Source organism: Mesoplodon bidens, assembly GCF_964165515.1.
Source record: "Mesoplodon bidens genome assembly, chromosome: 6".
In the NCBI taxonomy this organism is placed as follows: Eukaryota; Metazoa; Chordata; class Mammalia; order Artiodactyla; family Ziphiidae; genus Mesoplodon; species Mesoplodon bidens.
In genome coordinates, this window is record NC_138162.1 from 5,010,943 (window position 1) to 5,035,011 (window position 24,069).

General features: G+C 55.0%; 1 protein-coding gene across 11 annotated transcripts in view; it reads left to right on the plus strand.

The window, feature by feature from the left end:
- RAPGEF1 (Rap guanine nucleotide exchange factor 1) overlaps positions 1-24,069 on the plus strand; it is a gene marked incomplete at its 5' end in the record, with an annotated part of 150,665 nt that overhangs the window by 102,841 nt on the left and 23,755 nt on the right. For 6 of the 11 annotated variants that reach the window (XM_081238069.1, XM_081238073.1, XM_081238072.1 and 3 more), the window contains 6 exons: positions 417-569; positions 1,009-1,132; positions 1,491-1,674; positions 2,777-3,277; positions 8,606-8,808; positions 23,489-23,761. In XM_081238069.1, the coding sequence (XP_081094195.1) occupies positions 417-569; positions 1,009-1,132; positions 1,491-1,674; positions 2,777-3,277; positions 8,606-8,808; positions 23,489-23,761 (1,438 nt within the window). Of the gene's footprint in view, positions 1-416; positions 570-1,008; positions 1,133-1,490; positions 1,675-2,776; positions 3,278-8,605; positions 8,809-11,177; positions 11,337-23,488; positions 23,762-24,069 lie in introns of all 11 variants that reach the window. The other 5 variants (XM_081238077.1, XM_081238070.1, XM_081238079.1 and 2 more) reach the window with 2 other exon arrangements.

Consider the following 24,069-nt stretch of genomic DNA (forward strand, 5'->3'; position numbering starts at 1 on the left):
GGGTTGGGTTTTAGGGGTTTGACTTGAGAGCATTTAACTTTACCAAGAGAGGAAACTGAGGGTAATGTGGACAGTTACAAGGCCTTGCAGTGATTTCTACTGCAAGCCCCTAGTAAAAACATAAAACCTACACTTGGAGCATTTTAGAACATCATCTAGTCCAGAGATTCCTCTTACAGATGAGGAAACTGAGGTGCAGAGGCAGGGGGACTTGGCCAAGCTTCTGCTGTTTGTGGGTGATCGAACCAGACTTGAAACCCCATCTGTGCCTTGGAGCCCAGGGCACAGTGTCAGCTCTGTGTCCAGGGCACCTCCGTCCCCGTCCCCCCATGACTTCCCTGCCCTGGTCACGTCCTCACGCTCTCAGGACCTTCTCTGTGGCCTTCTGTAACCCCGAGTTCTCTTCAACTCTCCAGCCAGTCTGAGCTCCCCTTGACAGATCGAGAGATGGAGATTCTAAACAAGACGACCGGCCTGTCGCAGTCGGCCGAGGGGCTCCCAGATTCCACGGATGAAGAGGTCGCGCCCCCCAAACCCCCCTTACCTGGCATTCGTGTGGTTGATAATAGGTAATTTTCTGTTTTTCTAGCACCCTCCTCTATTTATGTCATAATTTCACGAATGGATGGGTAGGATGAGCCAAAAAGAAGACGGTGCCATTAGGGTCAGAACCTGCTCTTTAGGCCCCTTGGCGGTTTGACCTTCCTCCGGAGGGGCGTCTCCGGAGGACGCGAGCCTGGCCCAGTGCCCTCCCTTGCCCCGCACCCTGAGAACTCCCAACCGCTTGCCTTTTAGCCTGAGCCAAGCAAAAACTGGTACCATTTGTTGCGAAAAGGAAAGCAAGGACTTTGGATACTAGTTTTTTGGCACTGATGGGATGGGAGTTGAAAGTGTGAAAAGCGGGTGTGAAGTGTCTGATAATGAAAGAACCCACCTCCCATACCCCAGTATCTGTTTAAAGCATTTTGTGGGGTGTCTGGTTTGATAGGGTTCCTTGCTCTGTTTCAGTCCTCCACCAGCATTGCCACCGAAGAAGAGACAGTCGGCTCCGTCCCCTACCCGAGTGGCCGTCGTGGCCCCCATGAGTCGAGCCACCAGTGGCTCCAGTTTGCCCGTTGGAATTAATAGGCAGGTAATTAGCTCCATCTAGAAAGGCAGAGGAAGGCCTCAGCTTTGGGGATTTTGTCTTCAGTCCCTGGCGTTGGTCACAGGAAGAGCTCTCCCCCCTGGGGTGGAAGTTCCCTCACGGGGTGGGGAGGCTGAGACCGGCCCCAGGGCCTCCCTCGCACCGAGCTCTGAGCGCCTGCAGAGGCCCTCTTTCTTGGAAGGCACAGAAGTGGTGTTTACAGCCTACAGCAAAGACGGGCCTTTCCAGCAGGTTGCTGAGCTTGCCGGTATTTCCTTCTCCGAGTAAACGTACCGGCTCCCTCCCCCGGTCTCTGCCACCATTTCCCAGGAGTGACTTGGTTTGTTTTCGTTTTTGCCGGGAGGATTTTGACGTGGACTGTTACGCACAGAGACGACTGTCAGGCGGCAGCCACTCATATGGCGGCGAGTCGCCCCGCCTGTCCCCCTGCAGCAGCATAGGCAAGCTCAGCAAGTCGGACGAGCAGCTGTCTTCTGTGGACAGGGACAGCGGGCAGTGCTCCCGGAACACAAGCTGTGAAACACTCGGTGAGCTGCCGGCGTCTCGGTCACCACTGCTGCTGCCTCATTGTCTCTCGGTGGCGTTTTGGGGCTCAGACAGTGATGCCAGTCATTGGCTCTGTTGACCTTGGCCAAGTCACTCAAAACCCGAGCCTCAGTTTCCTCATCTGCCAAATGAGGATACCAGCGTCTGTCTCTGAAGGGGGTTGAGAGTTCAAATGGAGTAGCAGTGTGAGACCCCACGGGAGATACTGAAATGGTAGCTGTTACTTCAGTTAGTCTGTCAGTGTGTCATTTGACTCCCTTTACCAGAATTCAGAGCCATCTGTGCTCAGAGCCCCGGACTACTGTTGACGGAGGGCGAAGGCGAGTGAGCAGCACACGCTGACCGCGGGCGCTGGGGCCCGATCGGGGCCTGGCCTGCAGTTCGGCAGGAGGCTGACAGAGCAGTGAACAGTGAAGATACTTCACTTCTGAGAGCTTATCTTAAGAACATAATCAGAGATCTATGGCAAGATTTCTGTCCAAAGACATTAATCTCAGCATCATTAAGAGTAGTGCTGATGAACTGGAAAGAATCTACTACTCACTGGTAGGACATCAGGAGACTTACGATACATCCATTTGGTGGAATAATACATAGCTGTATTAAAAACCAATTATGATATAGTGATCAGCGGACAAAATCCAAGACCACTTAGATAGTGTTTTCTCAGTTTAAAAAAAAAAAATCCAAGGGAAAAAAGACTTTTAAGGAAATATATCCAATGGTAAGCAGAGATTATAGTTAGATTATGGGATTGTGGGGGATTTTTATTTTCTCAATGGGGTTTTTTGGCCACCTTTTCTACAGTGGTCATGCATTTTTCTTTTTTTAAGTAAGAAACTTTTAAAAATCCAGGAAAGTACAAAGAATTGGATAACAAGCAGTCAAAATCTCATCTGGTTTTACTTTTATAAGCAGGAGAAAAATGAGGAATATAATGTAAAGTGAGAGTCTTTGTGGATGAGACGGGAGATGTGTTTTGGTCACTCTAATGAGCAGCACTGGGTCAGGGAAGAAGGGTGGGATCTTTTCTTTCTGTGGGGGCTGGTGGCTCACAGTATGTTTCTCCTGTTGTGAATGCAGATCATTACGACCCTGACTACGAATTCCTCCAACAAGACCTCTCTAACGCAGACCAGATACCTCAGCAAGTGGCCTGTAACCTCAGCCCGTTGCCAGAGTCCTTGGGGGAGTCTGGGTCTCCATTTCTCGGCCATTCTTTCCAGTTGCCTCCTGGCAGCTGTCCCCAGCCAGAGGGGCCCTCGGCCCCAGGGCAGCAGATGGACGTGCCGCCTGCTCTTCCCGAGAAGAAGCGCAGGAGCGCGGCCTCTCAGACGGCGGACAGCTCTGGCTGCAGGGCGTCCTACGAGCGGCACCCCTCGCAGTACGACAACATCTCCGAGGAGGACCTGCAGAACCCGGCCTCGGTCCAGTCCGTCCCCTTCACGCCCTTTGCTGCTATTCTTCCCTTTCAGCAAGGAGGTTCCTCAGCCTCTGTCGAATTTGTGGGTGATTTCACTGTTCCTGAATCAACGGGTGACCCAGAAAAACCTCCTCCTCTACCAGAGAAGAAAAACAAACACAGTAAGTTTTTGTCGAGCTATTGTCGGGAGGCACCTTTTGTAACCTAAAATGGTGTTTTATTGAAACATTAGATGAGAATCAAACCAGTGGCCTCGTAATTTCATAAAAGGTAGAACCACAGGTATGTGGACACTTACAGGAGCCTTGTGTTGCCAATACTGGGGACCACTTTTAAAGCCTGATAAGCTGACCTCTCCTTTTGGTCTCGACAGGACCTCAGGTCTGGTCTCCACAGAGTATTTGGCCTCTTGTAGATGGCAGTCAGTTGGCCTTCTGGCCCAAACACGTGGTGACAAAGAGAAACAAATGTCACGGCATTACATCTGGGTAAAGCAGAACAGACCTTTGAATTAAAATAGCCCTGATCGCACCCACAGGGGTTTTCTAAGGCTCCCTGAAGTGCAGGGGGCTGTTTAGAGGGAACCCTGGTACCGCTCTGTCTTCTGTTTGCAGACACTGAAATGTCACATAACCACTTGGAATCTGAGATTGCCTGGTGGGAGTTGCTGAGGACACTTCTTGGACCAGATAATCTGATCTGTGATGTTATTAGGGCCCAGGGGTGGAGCTGAAATTTTGGGTTTTTGTATTTTGATTAGTTTCCAAGGTCCTAAGTCGAGTTCTGCAGGGATCTGCTCGTCTGCCGGCTCCCCGACTGCTCTGTGTTGCCTGTCTCTCTGCCCCGCCCTCTCCCCACGTCACCCGCACGGCTCTACCTCATCTCCCTTGGGCAGACTGGCTGTCAGTGTTTCGATATGTGTGTGGCCACATCAGCCCACAGCCCCAGGATTCCCTGGCCTCAGTGGAAACATCCAGCAGATGACTTCTGTGACCTGGAAGTTGAGTATCCATTCCAAATTCCCAAGTGAGAGCGTCTGATTGGCCCTGCCGAGAGCGGCCCGTTCTCAGAAGGGGAGACCTGGCCTCATTTACTGCACTGGGTGTCGCCCAGCTTGTAGAATGGCCTCAGTGGTATGGTCCCCCAGCTGGAGGGAGAGCTGGCTCTGTAGGGCTAATGGTGTCATTCCTGTTTGTCATGTAAGTTCACTCACTAGAAACCAGGCCGCTAGTAGAGGGAGCTGCAAACAGCAACGCCAGGAACGCCTCCTGCGCCTCTCTGTCTACACGCACAGGTGTCTAAAGAGCTATGGGCCTCTCCCCTCCACCCTCCTGGCCTTGACTTGAGCAGCGTGCCCTTGAGGGCTCGCACCCTTTCCTGTCCTTTCCTAGGAATCTCCTGGACCCAGACCAAGAGCAGGCTTGCATCTGTGCAAACCACAGCAGATTTGTGGTGCTGCCTGGCTGGGGAGCTAGGAGCCTCGCGCTCTGAGCTCTTAGACCAGGTGTGGGCAGCCGGCTTCAGGCAGAGAAGAAAAGGAAAGGGGGAGGCGTCCATTGTTGCCTTTTGAATAGCCTCAAGTCTCCTGTGGCTGAAAATATTTCCTATTAATTTAGGCATCCATTTCTAGGCTCTGTGTCATCCGTAAATGTCTGTAGCTCTTGTGCCTGCAAACCTTTAAAATCTACTGAGCGCTTCCGGTGTGGCACCCTGGGCTGAAGCTCGACATACTCTGACATACTCTGTCGTATTCGTCCTTACCAACCTCCTGGCTGGCCGGGTGTCATTAGCCCCCTTTTTATAGCTGAAGAAACAGGAGCTCAAAGGAACTGAGCCTCTGCCCAAGATCAGATCAGCAAGGAAGTGGGTGGCAGATGTGGGTTTCTGAGCAGTGTTTTCCTAGCTCAGCTCACTGCCTCCCAGGCTGAGGAGGAAGGCCTCCCCCCACTTCCCTGAGCCCTGTGCCAGCTTACAGTAGTAACCCCTGCGCAGCTGGTGGTCTCCTCAGTGCCCTGTGAAAGGGCCCCTGACTTGAGGCTCCCTGAGGCTTAGTCCTAGTCTCAAGTCTGCTCTTCACTTCCCGAGAGGACCCTTGAAGAGTTCCAATCTGCAACCCCGTGGAAAACTCCTCACAGAGTTGCTTTGAAGGAAAGGAGGAGATAATCATCATCTTTATACTTGGCTAACGCTGGGCAAAGCTTGTGCACACGCAGCCTCGGTGTCAGAGAGCATCCCCGTCCTTTGGGTTGCTCTGAGGGTCCCCGGCCCTGTGAGCCCCTTGCGCCAGACAAGCTTCCTCATCACTGTCTGCCCATAGCCCCAGGTGCCCACTGGGCCTTCCCAGTGATGCCGGTGGCTGTAGTCTCTGGGCCCTTGTGCTGGTGGGCTGCCTTTGAAATGGACTGGTCCTCCTTGATTCTAGAAGGTGGCGACCATCGCTGCTGCTTCTCTGTGCTTGGTTAGCAGTTCTCTACAAGGACTTCAACATCAAGGAGTTCGTGGAGCTCCTGAAAAGATCGCAGCCTTGCTGAAGCTTTCCATTTTGGTCAGGCAGAGGCGGTTGCGTTCAGGCTCCTTAGGGAGAAACTCGTGGGCATTTGGGGTCGTCTTCATGGTTTGCATCTTGCCCTGGAACCCAGTGGTGTTGCTTGTGCAGTGTTAGAGAAAAGGCGATGTGGGGTTCCAGGGGGACTGCAAGCTGCGCTTCTCCTTGAGAAGCACCGATTTTATGGAGGAAACCACCTTTTACAGCCAAGCTCCACTCTGTGCTTTTTGGAGCTGAGATGTTCTTACTGATTCCTTTAAATAAAGAAGGTAACTTTGAACCCCTCTTTCAGTGAAGGGTGCTAGAAAGACGTATTTGGAGAAGGGCATTTCCTGTCTACCTTGACCGCCAGTGAGGTACAGAGAAGAAAAAGACCATCTCCCTACCTTCATGGCTGCCTTCCCCAGCCAAGTATCTCTGTCCTTTCATTTCTGACTGGTTTAGGTCTCCAGTTAAGCCCAACTTTCTGGTTATTTGAAAGTACAAAGTTAAGCCATGCAAGCTTGTCCTTGCCATGGTTTCTTAGTATCTAAACTTTGGCTTCACCTAGCAGGTGCTCGCATCCCTTCACCTCCCTCTTAGTTCGTGCGCGGTAACTCTGTAAATAAGTTAGTACTTATTTCTGACGCAGGTATTGAGGGGCGCAACAGTGCCTTTCCCTCCAAACACGCGTCTGTATAGAGGGTGCCCTAACACCCAGGAGCTTCCTCCGCTACCTAGAGAAGCGGAAGGGCGGAGCAGTTCGGGCCTGCCTTGACCTCGACTTTGCGACAGGGAGTGTAAATGCGAGGTCGTGTCCACACAGGTAGATTGGGGCTGGAGAAAGGGCTTCTGCTCCAGTCCAGCCTTCACAGCTACGGACGCCAGATGACGGCTCTGTCAGGTCCAGACTGTCCGTTCTCCCAGAACCCTCTGGAGTCTTCAGAAAGGCCTGGCTCAGAAGATGGGGCTTGGATAACCACCAAAAGTCAGAAATAAAGTACACGCTGATGCCCTCACGTGAGGGCTGAGGGCTTCACACCTGCCGCGGAGCCGCTGTCTGCGGCCGAGGGTTCCGTCGGTGGCGCCACACTGCCAGTGAGGGAGCCTGCCCACCGTGCGGGCCCCTCAGGTGCAGGCAACTCCGCCGTGAGGCCGCGGCTCCGTGACAGATGTCCGCGGTGGCAAGGGCTAGGGCTGCTTTATTTATTTATTTATTTTTACCATCTTTATTGGAGTATAATTGCTTTACAGTGGTGTGTTAGTTTCTGCTTTATAACAAAGTGAATCAGCTGTACATGTATCCCCATATCCCCTCCTCCTCGCGTCTCCCTCCCGCCCTCCCTATCCCACCCCTCTAGGTGGTCACAAAGCACCGGGCTAGGGCTTCTTAAAGGGCTTTTAGAGAGGAGGATCCTTATGTTTCAATGTGAGCACTTCTTTTCTCACTGTTCGTCCCTCTGTACAGAGGATGTTCCATACAACCTGTGGGCTTGGAGGGGGAGAACTGAGCTTAGTGACTGTTATTTCTTGCCTACCCCGGGGCTGCAGCCTGGTTCAGCAACTCACTGAGCAGGGACAGATGCCGGGGGGACATGCGTTCTCTTCATTCATTCATTCTGTAAATATGTGTGGACGCCTACTGTGTGTTAGGCACCGGTGATACAGCAGCAGACAGGACAGACAAGGTCCCTCTGCCCTCCTGCAGCTTCAGCTCTTGAGTGAGAGGCAGTAAGTCCTGTTGCACCTGCTTTGGAGATTCTTCCTGAACCAAACCACTCTCACCCCACCCCCACCCCCACCGCGACCTTTCACCTAAGCAAGCACAGCCGCCCAGAACCATCTTCCCAAGACGTAGCAGCTCCGGGCGCACCCGGGGCGGGGGTGGGGGCCCTTCTGTGGGTTCCCGCCAACTCAGCATCAAGCCTGCTTCCTTGCCCCGTTCACACAGCCCCATGCAACCTCCTGAGTTGTCCCTCTCCCCTCACCAGCTGTGCTCTGCCCACTGGCCCCTCGTCCTGGCTGTGGACCTCTGCCTGGCTGAGAAGACTCTTCCACCCATCCTCACCCTTATTCTAGAGAAGCACCCCCATCGCCACCCCATTTCACTGTCCTCCACGGGACACGCATACCACACCTCGGCCTGTTTTCTGTCTCCCTGGGGAGGTGTGAGCGCCACGCAGGCGAAGGATTCGCTTTGCTGCCCCTGTGTAGTCCCAGCACCTGGGTCAGTGCCTAACACATAGTAGGTGCTCAGAAGAATCAGACAAATGAGAAGAGCCCAGCTAGCTCGTGACACGCAGTGGGAAGGCCTCTGAAGGAAGGGAACATGGGGCCGAGGAGGGGCTGGCTGCTGGGGCAGAGCCGGGGGTGAGAGGCCTCCATGGAAGGCAGGGAACCTGAGCCCGAGGCCCAAAGGAGGGAAGGAGTCGGGCCTGGCAGCGTAGCAGCAGGGTTGCGGGAAGAGCAGCCGGAACAGCGCTGCGGAAAGCCCCGAGCGTGGTCCGGGAACTGAGAGAGCCAGAGGAGTGGGCGGCGTGCACTGGGGCGCCCGCTGTGCCCTGAGCCCCGCGCACGGGCCACAGCCACGGCCCTGGAGAGGCTGGAAAGCCCCGAGGGCTTCTCAGCAAGGAGTGGAGTGCCCCCTACGCGTTTCTAAAAACAGACTGTATTCCCTAGAGCGGTTCTAGGTTCCCAGGGACGTTGAGTGGAAAGTACAGGGAGTTCCCGTAGATCTTCGCCCGCCCTCCCCGCACACACGGCTCACCACCGTCACCACCGCCACCGTGACCCCCCGTGACACGCCGTGGTCGCCGAGTCAGGGTTCACGTCGCCTTGACACGGGTGTCCGTGTGGTAGTGTCGTACAGAGTGGGCTCTCTGGGCCCTCACCCTGGCCGCTGTTGGGGGGCAGGGTGGGGATCTGTGAACAGCGGTCTCCAGCCCAGTGTCCCCTGTGTCCGCAGTGCTGGCCTACATGCAGCTGCTCGAGGACTACTCGGAGCCGCAGCCCTCCATGTTCTACCGGACGCCGCAGAAGGAGCACATCTACCAGCAGAAGAACAAGCTCCTCATGGAGGTGTATGGCTTCAGCGACTCTTTCAGCGCCGGGGATGCCCCGCAGGAGCTCGCCCCTCCCCCCGCCCTGCCCCCCAAGCAGCGGCAGCTGGTAAGTGGCCCCTCCCAGGTGTCCCTCGCTGTTCCACCCCCAGCGACCAGTCTCTCGTCCTGACGGGTCTCTAGGAACTGGGGTGGTCCTGGGGCAGGTTTCGGCGCCTCTCCTTCCGGGCCAAGGCTCTGGGCCGTGCTCTCGTGCCCTCGCTGCGGCCTGTCTCCTGCTGCACCATCTCCCCACCCTGGGGGGTGGCGCCTTTCTTTTCCAGAGCAGCCCCTGCAGCTGGGGCTGGCTTGTACTCAGAATGTTTGCTTTCTCTGTTGACGGTCCTTTTTCTCTCTTCTTTGGCTCCAATATAGACCTCCCAGAAAGGAGGGACTCAATCAGAGCACAGGGCACCGTCTGTGTAGGGCCATCTGTGGACTTGATTTACATAATGGGCCTCACTTTGCCCAGTGATTTAACACCCCGCCCTGGCCGGGGATGGCCCAGTGAGAACCAGCTCTATTGAAGCAGGATGGCTTTGCACAGAGCCGCTTTGTGTTTCAGGCATGGCACACCGTTCCTCCTTCAAAAACCCCTCCTGTGTAAGGACTCCGTGTAGGTGGCACAGAGGCAGGCTGTCCAGCCGTGGGCAGGCTGTGAGGCTCTGGGACCAGACGAGGGGCACGGCGGGTGCGCCTTTCAACCCTTTTCTCTTTGCCACCAGTTTACTAACCGAGTGGGCTCTGGTCAGGGTGTGGAATCCAAATGTCCCATCCAGCCATGTTCTCCAGGAAGGGAGACCCGACTTTATCAGAGCTGCATGTGCTGTCTTGCTCTTAGGCTGGTCAGTCTGGTAGTGATTTAACCAGCGAGGGGCCCAGTGTGGCTGGCCAGGCCGCCTTTTATCCATTGCGAGAGGACGTGAGGTGCTGCCCCGACTTTTCTGGGAGGCAGCTGCCGACCGGACGACAAAGGCCCCTGGGTGACTCCTCGAAACTGTCTGGGCCTCAGCAGTGCTGTGATTGGGCCTCGAGCATGTCTGGCCCCAGGCGTCCCCGAGCCTTCCTACACTCAGCGGGCTCTGGGGCTGGCCCCGCAGAGCCACAGCCAGCCTCTTGGGGGACAGCCTGGACCAGTAGAAGAAAGGCCAGGCTCGGGCTGGGAGTCGTGGGTCGCAGTTCTGCCACCAGCTAGCTGTGTCTCAGCAGTTGTGTTCGGGATCTCAGCTTTTCACCTGTCCTGCTCACCCCACAGACACCTGAACGTGCCCGAATATGAACAGAAATTGAAAATTGATTCTAGGATTTCAAGAAGGAATTGTCACCACAGAAATATAAATGCCTGCCCCCGGGACCTCTGACCTAAAATGTTTGGTTGGACAGCTGGGCCAGTTAGGTTGAAACGTGAAGTTTTCTCATCCCCTCCTGCTGGAGTGCATGCGTGCCTGTCGGCCGGCCTTGGGCATCTTCTCTGTACCGTGTAGCCCACAGGCGTCAGAGCACTGGGGAGAGATCCCTAAGGAGCGCACGCGAGTCCCAGCCCGCATGAGAGAGCTGTCAGACGGCCTCCCCTGTGGCAGGGCGGCGGTGAGGGCAGTTCTGGGGAGAGACCTGCCAGGGGGCCCGGGAGGTGGGCCGACACCCTGTTGAACACCGCCCTGTGTGAGCACCGGAGCTTTCATATGGTGTCGCACGATCCTCCCCACGGCCCCTGGCACCCCCATTTTAAGTAAACTGAGGCTGAGAGAGCTGGAGAGACTGACTCAAAGCCCACTGCCAGAAGTGGAAGATTTGGGAGCCACGCCCAGCTCTGACTGAAGCCCGGGCACACATGTGCCATGCCCTGTGCCGGCTGCTTGGCATCCCTTCCCCAGTGCAAACGCAAGAAGTGTGACCCCATTTTTCCAGATAGAAGTGAGAGTGCTGGTTACACCTGCTGGCCCGCGTGTGCCGAGGGAGGCTGGTTCTAAGTGCTTTCCACGCATACCGCCCCGCACCGTGTTCCCCACATCCTACAGATGACAGCCTGGGGCACGGAGAGCTTTGAGTAATGCCCGGGGCCGGCGGGTCACGAATGGCAGGGCTCAGGTTAAACCCAGGCAGCCTGGCTCCTGCTCTGCACTCTGCCGGAGCACAGCCACCCCATAGAGGGGGGTCTGGGGCCCGAAATAAGTGGAAGAGCAGGGACTCACCCAGGTCTGCGTGGCTCCTCCCATCTTACCGCCACTTCCAGCGGACCCAGAAATGAAGAGGGTGCCCGCTCACCCAGGTCGCCTTTGGCAGGCATTCTTAACCCCTGAGCTGGGCCGGGAAGCCATCCCTCTCCAGAATGTCCCAGCAGAGTCGAGTAGCTGCCTGTTTAGCCTTTATGTGTACATGCCTGACTGTTCTCTGCTTTTCTCCCTCCTTCCCTGTCTTCTCTCTCCTTCCTCCGTCCAGCAGGCCTCCTATGCTGCTTCTTCCTTCTCCTCTGTCTCCTACTGTGTCCAGCAAACTAAAGTGGCCTTCACTCCCGAGGACGGCAGTGCCACTCAGGGCATCAGTGTGTCCGTCTCTCACTCCTTTCTCAGCCGGCACGGCAACTTACCTGTGCCCTCGGTGAGTCGCTCCCTGCTCCTCGCCACTGGGAAACCGGTGAGCGCGGTCCTTCCCCCGTCGCTCCTGCCTCGCGACACGCGTGCTGCTGCCCCTCGCCGGCCCTGTCTCCCCGCAGGCCCCTGCGCTAGACGGGAAAGGGTACGCGTGGTTGGCTGGCCGTGGCCCGAAGGACTGCGTGAGCGGGTGGGGTGGGGATCGTTAGCAGCCACGCTTGGAACGTCGTCACCCAGGCATAAACTGGCAGGGATGTTTTGGCCTTTTTATTCCATTCTCACACTGGGCCTTGGGTCAGCCCTGTAGTGTTCTGTGTTTAAAAAGGAATAGTCCTCACGTAGGAAGCAAAGCCCTGGAGAGCAGGTTATACCCGGCATATGACGGAGTTTGAGTTTGAGAGCTGTATCAGTTAGCTTCTGCTAACCCTTGCTACGTAACATACCACCCCAAAACCTTGTGGCTTAAAACCACAGTAACTGTTTGTCATTGCCTGGGACACAGCTTAGTAGTGTGGCTGTGCTGACGCAATTAATCTGTTCCAACGAAACTCTGGATGTCAGGAGAAAGAACTTGGCAAGGGGGCACATTTGGGCTCCACTTAAAGTCGGTTTATCCTCCCCAGGCCTCAGTTTCTCTCCTTTGGGATTGTACTTTTCCTTGCCTCTTATAATAGTTCGTGAATGGGAGGATTGAGTAAAATCATAGGAGACTTCCAGGCGCATAGTAAGCTTAGAAAGTTTATTACTATTGCTCTTTCTCTTAGAGTTCTGGATTCTGGTCTTGGCTCTGCTTTAATTCTGTACAGGAGAGCTTGGGCAAGTGGCTTAACCTGCTTGCACTTCCCTTTCCCTGTATGAATGACGAGGTTGACCTGGTGACTTTTGGAGACCTCTCCAAGCTTGGGTTCCCAGTGTGGTCTTGTCCGGTTTCCGTATTTGGGAGCCGTCCAGCGCCCGGTTTAATCTGGGCCTGCCCATTGTGAGGCCCTTGGGACGCAGTCCTCCCTTCAGTGCTAGAGCCTAGCTTTTTAGAGCCCGCACCAACCATACATGCTGTAGGAAGGCTAAACACCACTCGCCCCTGCCCCCAGCCCTGCCCTGGTGCACAGACGCCCTCTGTTTCCTCAGCACGCACCTCTGGCAAGCTCCCTTCACAAATCTTGCAAAACTTGGCCTGTAGACAATCCCCGCTCTTGACAGTTTTTCCCCCTCTGTGAACAGAAAGTAAGTGTGAGATTTCCTAAGAGTGTCTGCAATATCGCTTTTGAGTAGTTTGGGGTAGAAGACTGTCAATGCATTGGACTGTTTACTACAGAATTAAAGAAAATTTGAGGGCATTTTAATTAAGTTTGGGTATGAGTACGTCATGGTTTTCACCCCTGGCACGTAGGGGAGTCTTACGGCATCTTGCAGCAGAAATGTTGTGTTCTCGGCGGCAGCTCCACAAAGGAGCCTGAGGGGAGTGAGCTAAGAAAGGTGCTTTATTTCACTTAAAGGAAAGTCCCTCCAGGCCTCAAGAGCTGTTAGTAATGGCCTAAATGTATGCAACACTTGACATTTGAAATGCTGAAACCCCGGAGAAATGATTTAGTGTAATACCAGCGTATTCTTCGTATATTCTCTGCTACGTTCTAAGATGAGCCCCAGACAGAGGGCTTTGACATGTTCTCAGAGCAGCCCTCTATTCCCGAATGTCCCTGGGCCTGTGTCATCAGTCCAGCATGGAATTCCCAAGGGCTGCCTCGTAGGAATACAGCAGGTGCCAAATCTGAAGACAACTCGCACAGTTCTTGGTCCAGTGACCTGTTACTTCTGCCATGTAACAGGAAGATTGAAAACCTTGCCAAGGGAATTGTAGAGCAGTAAACCTGCATTGATCGATTTAAAATGAAGTAGGTGCTGAAACAGCATTCTTGTTCACCCTTCCCAGAATCCCAGGATAAGTTTAATTCAGTAAGCACAGAGCCTCTCCTAGTGCGGGTCAGGCAGCAAGAAGGATCCAGAGCAAGTAGGAGGGCCCCATCATCCTTGAGAAGCCCTTGCAGTTGATCAGGATAAGTTGAGCATAAAAGAGACTCCGGCCTGGGCAGGGTGTGAGGAACAGCCTGAGAGCCGCAGATGGTCTGTGGAGCCAGGACAGGGCCAGGCAGCACTTCGTGGGGAAGGGGCGCTCGAGCTGTGGTGTGAAGGACAGTTAGGATTTCAGGGAGATAAAGGTCAGGAAGTCTAGTCACAGTTGTTCCACGCCGAGGGCCCTGCCTGAAGATGAGGCCGGGAAGGCCTGGCATACATTCTGGAAGGTTGTCTCAAGTATAAGCACGCAGGACTGAGGTCCTGGGTGAGTGGGCTGCAGGGTAGTGACAGCAGCCAGCCCTTCCGCTTGTCCTGCCCCTGAGCCCAGACCAGCTGCTCCCCGAGCTGCTCCCTTGTGGGTGCGGCCCTCCGGGGCTCAGGCCGGTCTTGAGCTCTTTCCCCACTTGTCCGCCAGACGCGTTCCTGCTCCCGTTCCTGCCTGGCGCCCACCCTCCTCTTCGCGGTCTCCGGCTGGGTCTGCTTAGCCCCCCGTCCACAGACTCCCTGTCCTTCCCGCCACGCGCTGGGGTCCTAGGAGACGCGCAGCCGGACTGACGTGTGGTGTCCAGGGTATTAAGACCAGTTTGATAGGAGGAGGTGTTCAGGGAAACGATGAGTGACCGTGAGGCCAGAATGACATGGAGAGCTAGGTGCAGCCTCCCCCGGGCTGGGAGGCCGACGCCCTCGTTCCTGTTCTGATTCTGCCGGGCCTTGCAATGGGCCTGCCCCTTGGTGACACTGGTAAGGGTTTGAGTGACGGGCCCTCCTAGAAACAGCTCTCAGACGTGGTGCTGGCGTCTGCTCCTGTCCCTGGATTCTCCTCCATCACTTGTACCCCCTGGGCTGCCTGCCCTGTTCTCACTGCGGCCCAGCCCGTGCTGGCTGCCCGCCTTCCACCTCCACCCGCTTCTCGTCCCTCCAGCACCAGCCCTTCCCCCCCCCACCCTGAAGTCCCACGTGCCGTTTCCTCACCATCTCCCTCCTCTGGCTTGCGTTTTCTGTCATTCTGAACCCTAGTGGTGCCAATCTTGAAAGTTTTGGGTTGGGTCCATATTCACCTTACCCTTGACCAAGGTGTCACTGAGAGTCTGTCAGTAACCGTTGGGGTTGCCAGTGCCCTCCAGGTATTGCAACGGCGACGTTAGAAAAATCACTTTCCGCCGTCTCCTGAACTATTTTCTGGTACATCCTTTCTTTGCCAACTGATATTTACTATCACCAAGAGATCTATCTGGATGCTAGGAATCTGTTGAAATACTTTCTTTACCATCTTGGCTTCCGAAATGATTCTGGAGAAGTAAAACTACTAGAAGACCCAGGTTTTAAGAAGAACTTCAGAAATACCCATAATAGCTGTCATCTGTTTTTAAAAATCTTTCGGGTAACAAGGTCAAGGGTGTGTCATGTTGAGGACTTCAGTTTAAAGGGGGGAGATGTGTGGAGCTGCTGGCAGTGACTCTGAGGGCTGGGCGCAGGCTCTCGTGCCGCAGCACGCGTGCCCTTCAGGGCCCACCCGGGGGAGACGCGCTCTGTCCGGCCCCCTCCTCGACCTCCCGTCACAGGCATCCCGGAGACCGGGGCACTCTGACAGGTCTGGAGGCCAGACGGGGAAGGGGGAGGAGGCGGGAAAGAAGAGACGATGGAGCCGGGTGAGAAAGGGATTGTGGGCCGGAGTCACGAGGGGGCCGGCCGCTCAGCACGGCGCAGCACAGCGTGTGCCCTCCTGCTGGGAAAAATGTGTTCCTGCCTCCCGTGCCTGCCTCTTGTTTCTTCCTGATGCCGCCTTCTCCTTATGGCTTCCTGCCCTGCTTAGAGAGAACTCACTCTGAGAGAAGAGGGCGTGTCCATGGCAGCACTGGGGCCCAGGGATGGGCAGGTGTGTCCCCGAGCTGACCTCCCCTGGGGGGCGTTGTTCCGTCGGCCTGCCCAACTCTGTGGGCTTTCCTGGAGAGCAGCCCCGGCGCCATCAGCATCAGGCAAGCCAGGGCCGTGCTGCCACCCGCCAGAGAGTCTCTGCGGGCCCCTCTGCAGCTTGCTGCGGCCCACGCAACCCGGGGGCCACTCAAGTGCCCGGAAGCCGTGGACTCTCAGGCTCTGCCCCATTCTTGGGGGCCTCACCACAGAGTGTAGTGGGCAGGTGCCAGTGTCTCCTCGCTAGACTCTGGGCCCCCGGGATTAGGGATCCACCCCCGCCACACACCTGCCACGCAGGACGAGCCAAAGCCCTCGGCCCCCTGTCCCGGTGATTTCTGTGCGTGTTCCCCCCATCCACTGAGTTGTCCAGGCGAGAACTGAGCTCATTGTGTCCCCCCAGCCTCACGTACGCACCTCGTTTTCACGGGACGTGTGCACACCCAGTCACCAAGCCCTGTGGCCCGTCCCGTTGCCCACCCCACGCTGGTCCTTCTCTCCACCCCATCGCCGCCCCCGGTGTGGCCACCGTGGCCTCCTTTCCAGCCTTGCCGCCACAGCTGGCCACCCTCCTTCCCCGCAAAGCAGCACAGGCAGACCGAAGTGTCACCCCATCCCTGCAGGGCCAGGCCGCCCACCTGTCCCGGGCCCCGCCTTCCCTCTGCTTTCTCCCGCCCCGGCTCCTCATCACTGCCTGCCCCCCTCCCACCCCACCCCTGGGCTTCTCTCCTCTGCCCCGGCCCTTTCCCACTCCCCCAATCCCTTCCCCACCAGGCTTTCTCCTTACTTGCTGCATGGACCTGAGCATACCACCCCAGCTCCGCTTCCTCCTCTGTCACTGGGGGCGTGAAGTTGTCGGGAGGATTAAAGGGAAAGCACACATAAAGAGCGTACTGTAGTGCGAGATGCACACCGGCATTCAGTAAAAAGGGAGGCATTATCACAGTATTGCCGCATTGGGTGGTTTTTCTTTCTTCTGCAATGCTCAGGCTCTTTTTCTCTGCGAGTAGGGATTGGGCTTTTTATGTTCTTGCTCCTTGTACCTGGGTCAGGGCCCAGCAGCAAGTCGCAGGTGCTCTGTGATGCTGACCTGACTGGGAGCGGTGACAGGGAGGCGTCCAGCTCTCCCCCACCCCACCATCCCGGCCGTCTTTCCCTGCTTCCGAGCATTTCATCAGAACAACCTGAGCGGACTCATCACGGGAGAGCCTCTCCGTTCCCACGAATCAGAGGCACTGATCCCAGGCTGTGGCCGAGAACCCTCTTTCTTCCTCTTTTTCCTTCTCTGCTGACCCAGGAGGCTCTGGCTGCTGGCTCTCTGGCCCGAGAGATTCACAGGCACTTCTTGTCTGCTGGGCCCTTGAAATATGACTTGGCTTCTCCAGGAAGTTTACCCTGTGCTTTTCCGCCCTTCCTCAGTGACCCGGGGTGCTTATGTGGCCATCGCTTCCCTGAAGTGTGACGCCTGAGTTCACTGCCCCTCCAAGCCTAGAGACGGCCTTGAGGCAGGAGGCACAGGCAGCCAAGCACCCGCCGGGTTTCTGCTGCCCACAGGGGAGCGGTAGAAGCCCGGCTCTCTGCCGAGCCCCCACCCTGGAGGAGATGGTCACCGCCTGAGTCCGGAAGTGAGCCTGGCGCACCTGCCGTGCACAGCAAGGGCCGAGCGAGGAGGCAGGACTGGTCGTAGCCCAGAAGCAGGACCGGGGCTTGGGGATCCCTGCCCCAGGGGCTCGCAGCAGCAGCCACTCCACCCAGCTGTTTCTGCCCCTCCTTCTGAAGACTCCCTGACTGTCTGTTGTTGGCGCTCACGGCATTGTGGATGGCAGCGCCCGCAGGCTGCTTCACACACAGGAACTTCCCTGCAGCCCCTCACTGCACGTGTACATCTGACTCAGTCCGTGACAGTCGACTGGTTGGGTACCAAAAGGAGCCCCTGGTCCTCGTGAAGGTCCTGTGTGATGTGAACCCTAAGGGTGCTGTTCCTACACTGACAGTTGCCTTTACGTTCATGTTTTCAAGCTACTTGTCGACTTGTCAAGGGCCCTTCCTTCCTGCTCTGTGATGGAATGTTTACCCCTGTTCTGGAGATGGAGGCACCAGAATAGAGAAACTGAACCATTTGATCAGAGTTTTAAGTCAGAGCTAAGGTTAGAATCCAGATCCCCATCCTGTGACATACAGTGTCAAGTTGACATTTATGAATTGCTTAATGGCCAGTAAGCATTGAGACCCGATGAGGCTCAGTAGAAGGAAAAGCCCGTGCACGGGCTGGACATTGAGGGGCGTGCTTTTGTCCTTTGTGTTCTGACACAGAGTGTAGCTACAGGCTCTAAATAGTGCTAAAGATAAGTATAAACTAGAGCCCTTGTCGTGCTGTTTAAATCCAAACTGAGTAAAAACTAGTTGAGTCAGATTTCTAGAACTAAGTTCAGATCATTTTGGAATCTATACTGAATTTTCTTATGAAGAGTTGATGTTATTAAGGTTAATATTTAATGAATATACGGAGCTTCCTAAAACGTATTGGAGGTTCTCACAAGCCACGAAACCACGGGCCAGAAACATAGTGTTTTCAAGGAAGATCTTGTGATTCCGCTTGCAAAAATACGGAACATGAGAAGAAACAGGAAATTTCTACTTACATCTGTCCTAAAATTCTCCTGAGCAAAACATGTTTGTTCTTTTACATCCTTTGTTATAAAACTACAGATTAGAATTTTGAAATGAGTTTAAAACATAGACTCTACCAAGAAGTTTATTCAGAAAGAGAGAAGGTATTTTTGAATCCAGCATACGAGGCTGACATTGCCTTTCTTGGGTGAGCTGGGCACTGTCTCATTGTTCACATGATGGGACCAACAACAGTGTCTGTCCTCGCCTTGAGCAGAGAAATCCAAGTGCAGAAGCTTGTGGCATTGGCCTCAGAATCTGCCTCTTGGCTTCGGAACCTCATCTTTGGACATTATCTAACATGTAGTTGTTATAAATTAACAGAAGCGCATCAAAGAAGGAAGTTCCCTCTGGACCTAGGATAGACCCGAAGGATGGCTTTTGTAAACACGTAATTAACTGGGACCAGGAAGGAGAGAGGAGACGAGCAGTCTTCCAGCCAGTTTGCCACATGGAGTGACAAGGACCGTTATCAAGAATCCTTCCTGGTGACCTAGGAGTGATCATGTCCCATCTAAGAAGCAAATCTGATGTGGTTCTTTCCAGGAGATTCCTCCCCAGGAAATCATGGACATGTGTGTTTTGCAGCGGCTAAAAGCTTTACTTCCTTCCAAGAGAAGTAACTGACACCCATATCGTGTCAACACTCGCAGGCCCTGGTTGAAAGAAGCATCCTCAGAGCCCAGGACTGGCCCTGGGCTGTGGCTCTCCATAGGGGAAGGAAGCCCAAACCACCCTAGAAAAGCACCTTCCCTTGAATATGTTTTCTCACAAATGATGGATAAAAATTTAAGCCCCCAAACAAGCTGTCCAGTAGCTTATCTGTTTTGCTAAGTAGTGTCCAAAAACACTGAAGTCATAAGCCTTGCTTGAGCCAAGAGGATACAGTAATGACTGATCTCTGGAATTCTCTATACTTCCAAACACTTGCTCGCAACAGGACGTCCACTCACTCCAATGAGCGCGTCTTCCCCATGATCGGTAGAGCTGAACGTTCTCCAGAGCTTGGAGCCCAAGTCACCGTGGAGTAGCTGTACCAGTCAAGGTCCTCTGGCCTGTGGCTCCAGCTCTCAGCTGCTGGCTCGCTGACTGTCCCCTCTGGCTCCCCCAGCTTTCTGATAATCAACGGAATTAAATGGAACGTCTGTCATATTGAGGAATCAGAATTTTTCATGTGAAGATCTGCTTTCCTGTTTTCTTGCCAACACAACGCAGGGCTTGTCCCTAGTCATTTTTCATGCCAGGATATGATGGAAAGGAAGTGGCACTGAGAACCGGTGCCTGGCCAGCTTCGGGTGGCTTTGCTTTTTAGCATGTGACTGGCCACACATCACGTCAGCCTCCCTCATCGTTTACACCCAGAAGACTCGGCGGTTCTTGCAGGTGTAAGTTTTCAAAAGAGTGGGGTGCTGGCTCCTTTGTCTCCCATGAGGGCAGACCTTTTCGCTGCATCCCCGGCTGGTATATCGAGCCGTGGCTCACTGCCTTTTGCAGGCTGGTCACCCCTCACGAGGTCTCCGAGTGGAGTGAGCCGGCAGGATTCTGCAGCGCTGCGGGACCGCGCGCTTAGGGCCTGTCACGTGCCCAGGGCACTCCCTGAGTGTGAGATGGCCGCCCCAGCACCGTCTCTGCTGAGCCGAGCCACGTGTTACTAGGTACGTGGCTTCCCCTTCCAGCCCGTTTCTCCATCCCTGTAATAAGGATCCTAACAGCACTTCGTGCGGAGTAAACGAGGTGATTCAGGTAAAACCTTCAGCGCCTCACCTGACCAGCAGGAAGCACTGTGTAAGAATAGCTGTCATCATCGTTGTCACCATCATCATCATGGGATGGTTCTTGCTGGCGCTTTGATTGTGTGATCAGGGCTGGTGTGGGGGCCAGGTGCCCCCCCCTCCTGACTGCTCTCCTCCCCAGCACCTTGCTCCAGCACTCCTAGATCTTCTGCAGAGATCTGCCGTCTCCAGACAGGCAGCCCTCACGTCATAACTCCTCCTCGGCCCAAACAGCCTTACTCTGGCTATAAATAAAAATTCCTGCCGCGGAGCGCAGCAGCAAAGCTGGGCACCAACCAGATCCTAAGATAATCTCCAGGCTGTGGTGAAGGGGTGTTTCTGCTCAGCAGCCAGCCCTGCTTTCTCCCTGCCCGTGTGAATAAATATGATCTTAAAGGGCCTGGAAACATTTCTCTGGGGAGTCAGTGGAGACCGGGCTTGTTGACCGTGGTATGGGAATGAGTGTGCAGGGTCCCCGGAGGGACCGCGTCTCCCCGCCCACTGGAAGGTGATTTTCCGGCTTGGCTCCTGTCCCAGCTGGACTGCATAGCTTGAATACCAGAGCTGCTGCAGCCTTGTTGGGGAGGGCGGCCTGGACGCTTTGTCCAAGAGACAGGCATCTTCCTTCCCTTTTCCTTGGTGGCTGCCCCCTCCCCTGCAGTCCGCACCCTTGGTGGCCTCCCCAGCCTCCCGCTTCGGACCCGCACCTGCACAGCGAGGGAAGCTTGTCCACTACTGTCCACACCCGCAGTCGATGCTCTGCTGAGTCAGGTGATATTCTAGGCACTTTAGTTAATAACATTAGAGTCTATTCCGAAGTATTCCCTCATTCAGTAAATATGTATTGAATTAATTAATTAAATGCCTTGGCTGTGTTTTTAGAGGAGTCCCTGAGGGTATCTTGGAGGGCGGGAGAGGCTAGCTGACACTGATTGCTTGTCACACAGAGGGACTTAGGGGGTGTCTCAGTAAATCCACACAGAGACCCTGTAAGAGAAGAACTGTTGTTTTCATCCCCATTTTAAAGAGGAAGAGACTGAGGCTCGAGATCTTACTTCACCTGCCCAAGGTCACACAGGTAGAGAGAGAGCCCAGGACCCAAGCCCAGGTCTGTGTGACTTGAGAATGTGCCCTCTAGGCAATTCTTCCGCCTCCCAGAAAAGGCACCGCTCTGCGGGTGCATGTAAGTGGGTGCTTGGTTACTGCAGAGCTCACTTAAGTGCTCAACACATTTACATGGGGCATGGACAAGAGGGGGCGTCCGTGAGGATGTGTCAGGACTCCAGAGTTGGCATTTGCCTTACTTCGTTCAGGCTGCTGTAACAAAATACCAGAGACTGGATGGCTTATAATAACCAGTTTATTTCTCACAGTTCTGGAGGCTGGAAGTCCAAGATCAGGGTGCCAGCATGGTTAGGTGAGGGCCCTCTTCCTGGTCACAGATTTTTCGTTGTCCTCACATGGCAGAAGGGTGAGGCATCCCCCTGGAGCCTCTTTTCTGTGGCACAGATCCCATCATCCCTGGGGGTTAGGATTTCAACATAAGAATTTCGGGGGACGCAGGCATCCCGACCATAGCAGCATTGACCATGAATCGTAAACTAGGTGGAGTCATGGCCAAGGGAGAGGTATCTGTTAGCATATCTCATAGCAGCACCTGCGTGCTGGGAGTGAGCATCCGACAGGCCTGGGGCCCGGGCTCCTGCGTGAGACCTCAGCCATTGCCCAAAACAGGCTGGCCTCCCAGGACCAGGCCATCCCATCCCTCCATCCCTCGGCTGATGCATTTCACTCAAGGTCTTCTCTGCGCACCTTTCCAGCCAGGGGGAGAGCCTCACTGTGAGGGGAGCATTCTCCAGAGGTGAAATGGAGAGTCCCCAAAGCCAAACCTGTCACCCCTCTGCCATCCCCAGCAAGGCCAGGCCTGGATGGCTGCCGTGAGAGGTCAGGTGAAACATGGCACCTGCTGGGGGAGGGCACTGTGGACGCTCAGGCCCCACAGCCCTCGGGGGGAGAGCAGCCGAGCCCGGGGTCCACCACCCCCAGCTCCTCTCAAAAGAAGGGATGTGGGGCTTCCCTGGTGGCGCAGTGGTTGAGAGTCCGCCTGCCGATGCGGGGGACGCGGGTTCGTGCCCTGGTCCGGGAGGATCCTGCGTGCTGTGGAGCGGCTGGGCCCGTGAGCCATGGCCGCTGGGCCTGCGCGTCCGGAGCCTGTGCTCTGCGGCGGGAGAGGCCACAACAGTGAGAGGCCCGTGTACCGCAAAAAAAAAAAAAAAAAAAAAAAAAGAAGGGATGTGGACGAATTGGAACCGGTAGGAATCTAAGCCTTCAGTGTCGGTACAGCACTTCGGCCTTGAGTTTGTGAGTTAGATGGGGAATAAAATGTGTAAAGACGAGTCGGTTCCCAGGCAGTATCCTGGGTCTGATATAAACCAGCGGCCAATGGGGCTCATGGGGTGAGAGGGCCTTGGCCTCACCAAGGAGGGGGGAGGAGCTCTAGACTGATCCACACAGCCTAGGAGGGCAGGGCGGGCAGCAGGGGGACAGAGGGAGGCTGTGCCTGTCCCTTGAGTGGCCGCAGCTCTCGGTCCAGTTAACCTGTAAGCATGTAGCTTCGCAAAAACCCTTAAGGGTATGAGTGGCTTTGACCTCTGGTTAGTTTAAAATTTCATTTCTTCCTCCTCCTCCTCCTTGTCCGTGGGTTTCAGAAATCCTGTGCCAAAATGCAAAGGACATTGGAGTGAGCAGTGTGCATGTTTGTGCTGGGTGGGCCGTTGTCAAGTTCCAGCACCTGTGGTGGGCAGGGAGCCTGGCAGGGACTTCAGATGCAGGCCCTGCCTCACGCTCCTTCCTGTTTGGCAGGTGTCGGCAGACCCTTTGCAGGACATGATGACACTATGGGATTCTTGTCCCAAAGCTCGTCCATCCGTCCTGCCGCAGCAGAGCCCAGGCCCGTGTGTGCTCACGGGCTCTAAGGAGCTGTGGGCATCTGCTGTCGTGCCCCAGCCTGACCTCAGGCTTTTCTCTCACGATGAGAATCTCGAAGAGCGTAGCCTGGCAGTTCTAAGGTGGCGTCAGAGGCATTGCACTTCATTTGTTAAAAAAAAAGAAAAAAGTTTAGGCAGAAAGGGAAATGAATTCGGAAATTTTTAGCATTTTGGTAGCACTGTTCTTCCAACCATTTTTTCAGGCGTATGCCCTTCCCTTCCAGAAGGATTTGAAGTGGTTACAACACGTAAAAGGCTGCAGTGTTTGACGTCCAAGGGATAAAACCAGAGAGATTCAACCAAAAACTCAAAATAAGTAAACATGACCAGGTGTCTGACTGCACGCACTGAATTGAGCCACCAGGTTCCTGGAAGGACAAGAGGCACAGATGGGGTTGCGTGGGTTTCATTTTCTGACAGGACGGGACCCCCATACGGTGGGGCGCGGCTTGCTCTCCTTTGGGGGTACCCGCGTCCTGCCCCTGAGGACAGGGTAGACACTGCCCCTTAGACACTGAGGACAGCACTTGTCGGTCTTCAGGCCCTTCTCAAGGGACCCGTGCCAGGGTGGGGGGGGCCTCAGGCCAGAGGAGCACGGGGGTGGTTGGCCTGAGTGGTGGTCCTGGTTAGAATGACTGAACGGCCTGTCACGGCTCAGCTGAGTTAATCTAATTACTTTTTCTTTTGTCTGTTTTCTTCTTCCCATCCTCTCGTGTTCGTGTCTGTGTTCCACTCTGACTCTGTAGTATAAATCTGTGTTTAGGTCCTACTCCCAGGATTTCGTGCCTCACAGCCAAGCTTCCGTCCAGCCTTTCCTCCCGTCTACCTCCTCTTCCTCTCCACATTTCCCACCTGTCCACCAGTCTCAGAGCTCTGACTTAGCGGTGCCAACCGTAGCCAGTCCGCCTCCCAGCACCCTGGACGGGCCTCTTTCATCTTCTCAGGAGAGCAGCTTTCATGGGAACACTGTCTGCCTTCCTTCCGAAACCTCTTTCACTGACTCGCCCCAGACGCCTTCGGTGAGAACTCAACACACACGCCTCCCCGTGGGGCTGCGCCTTCTGAGAAAGCCTCCGCCCTCACGAGCGGTCAGGTCTGTTGCTGGCGTGGGCCCAGTCACGGTGTGGCTGGACTGAGGGGTGCACAGGTCACCAGGTGAAATCGTAGCCCATCTGTTTCCAGAACAGAAAATGAACCTTCTCTGCAAAGTTCCCATCAAACTAGGGATCTGATTTTCCACAAATGGGTTAGTGACCATTTAGAGACAACAGGTTGTCATAAGCATAAGATAGCAAATGCTACTGGTTTTCTGTGGGATTGGTGGTTT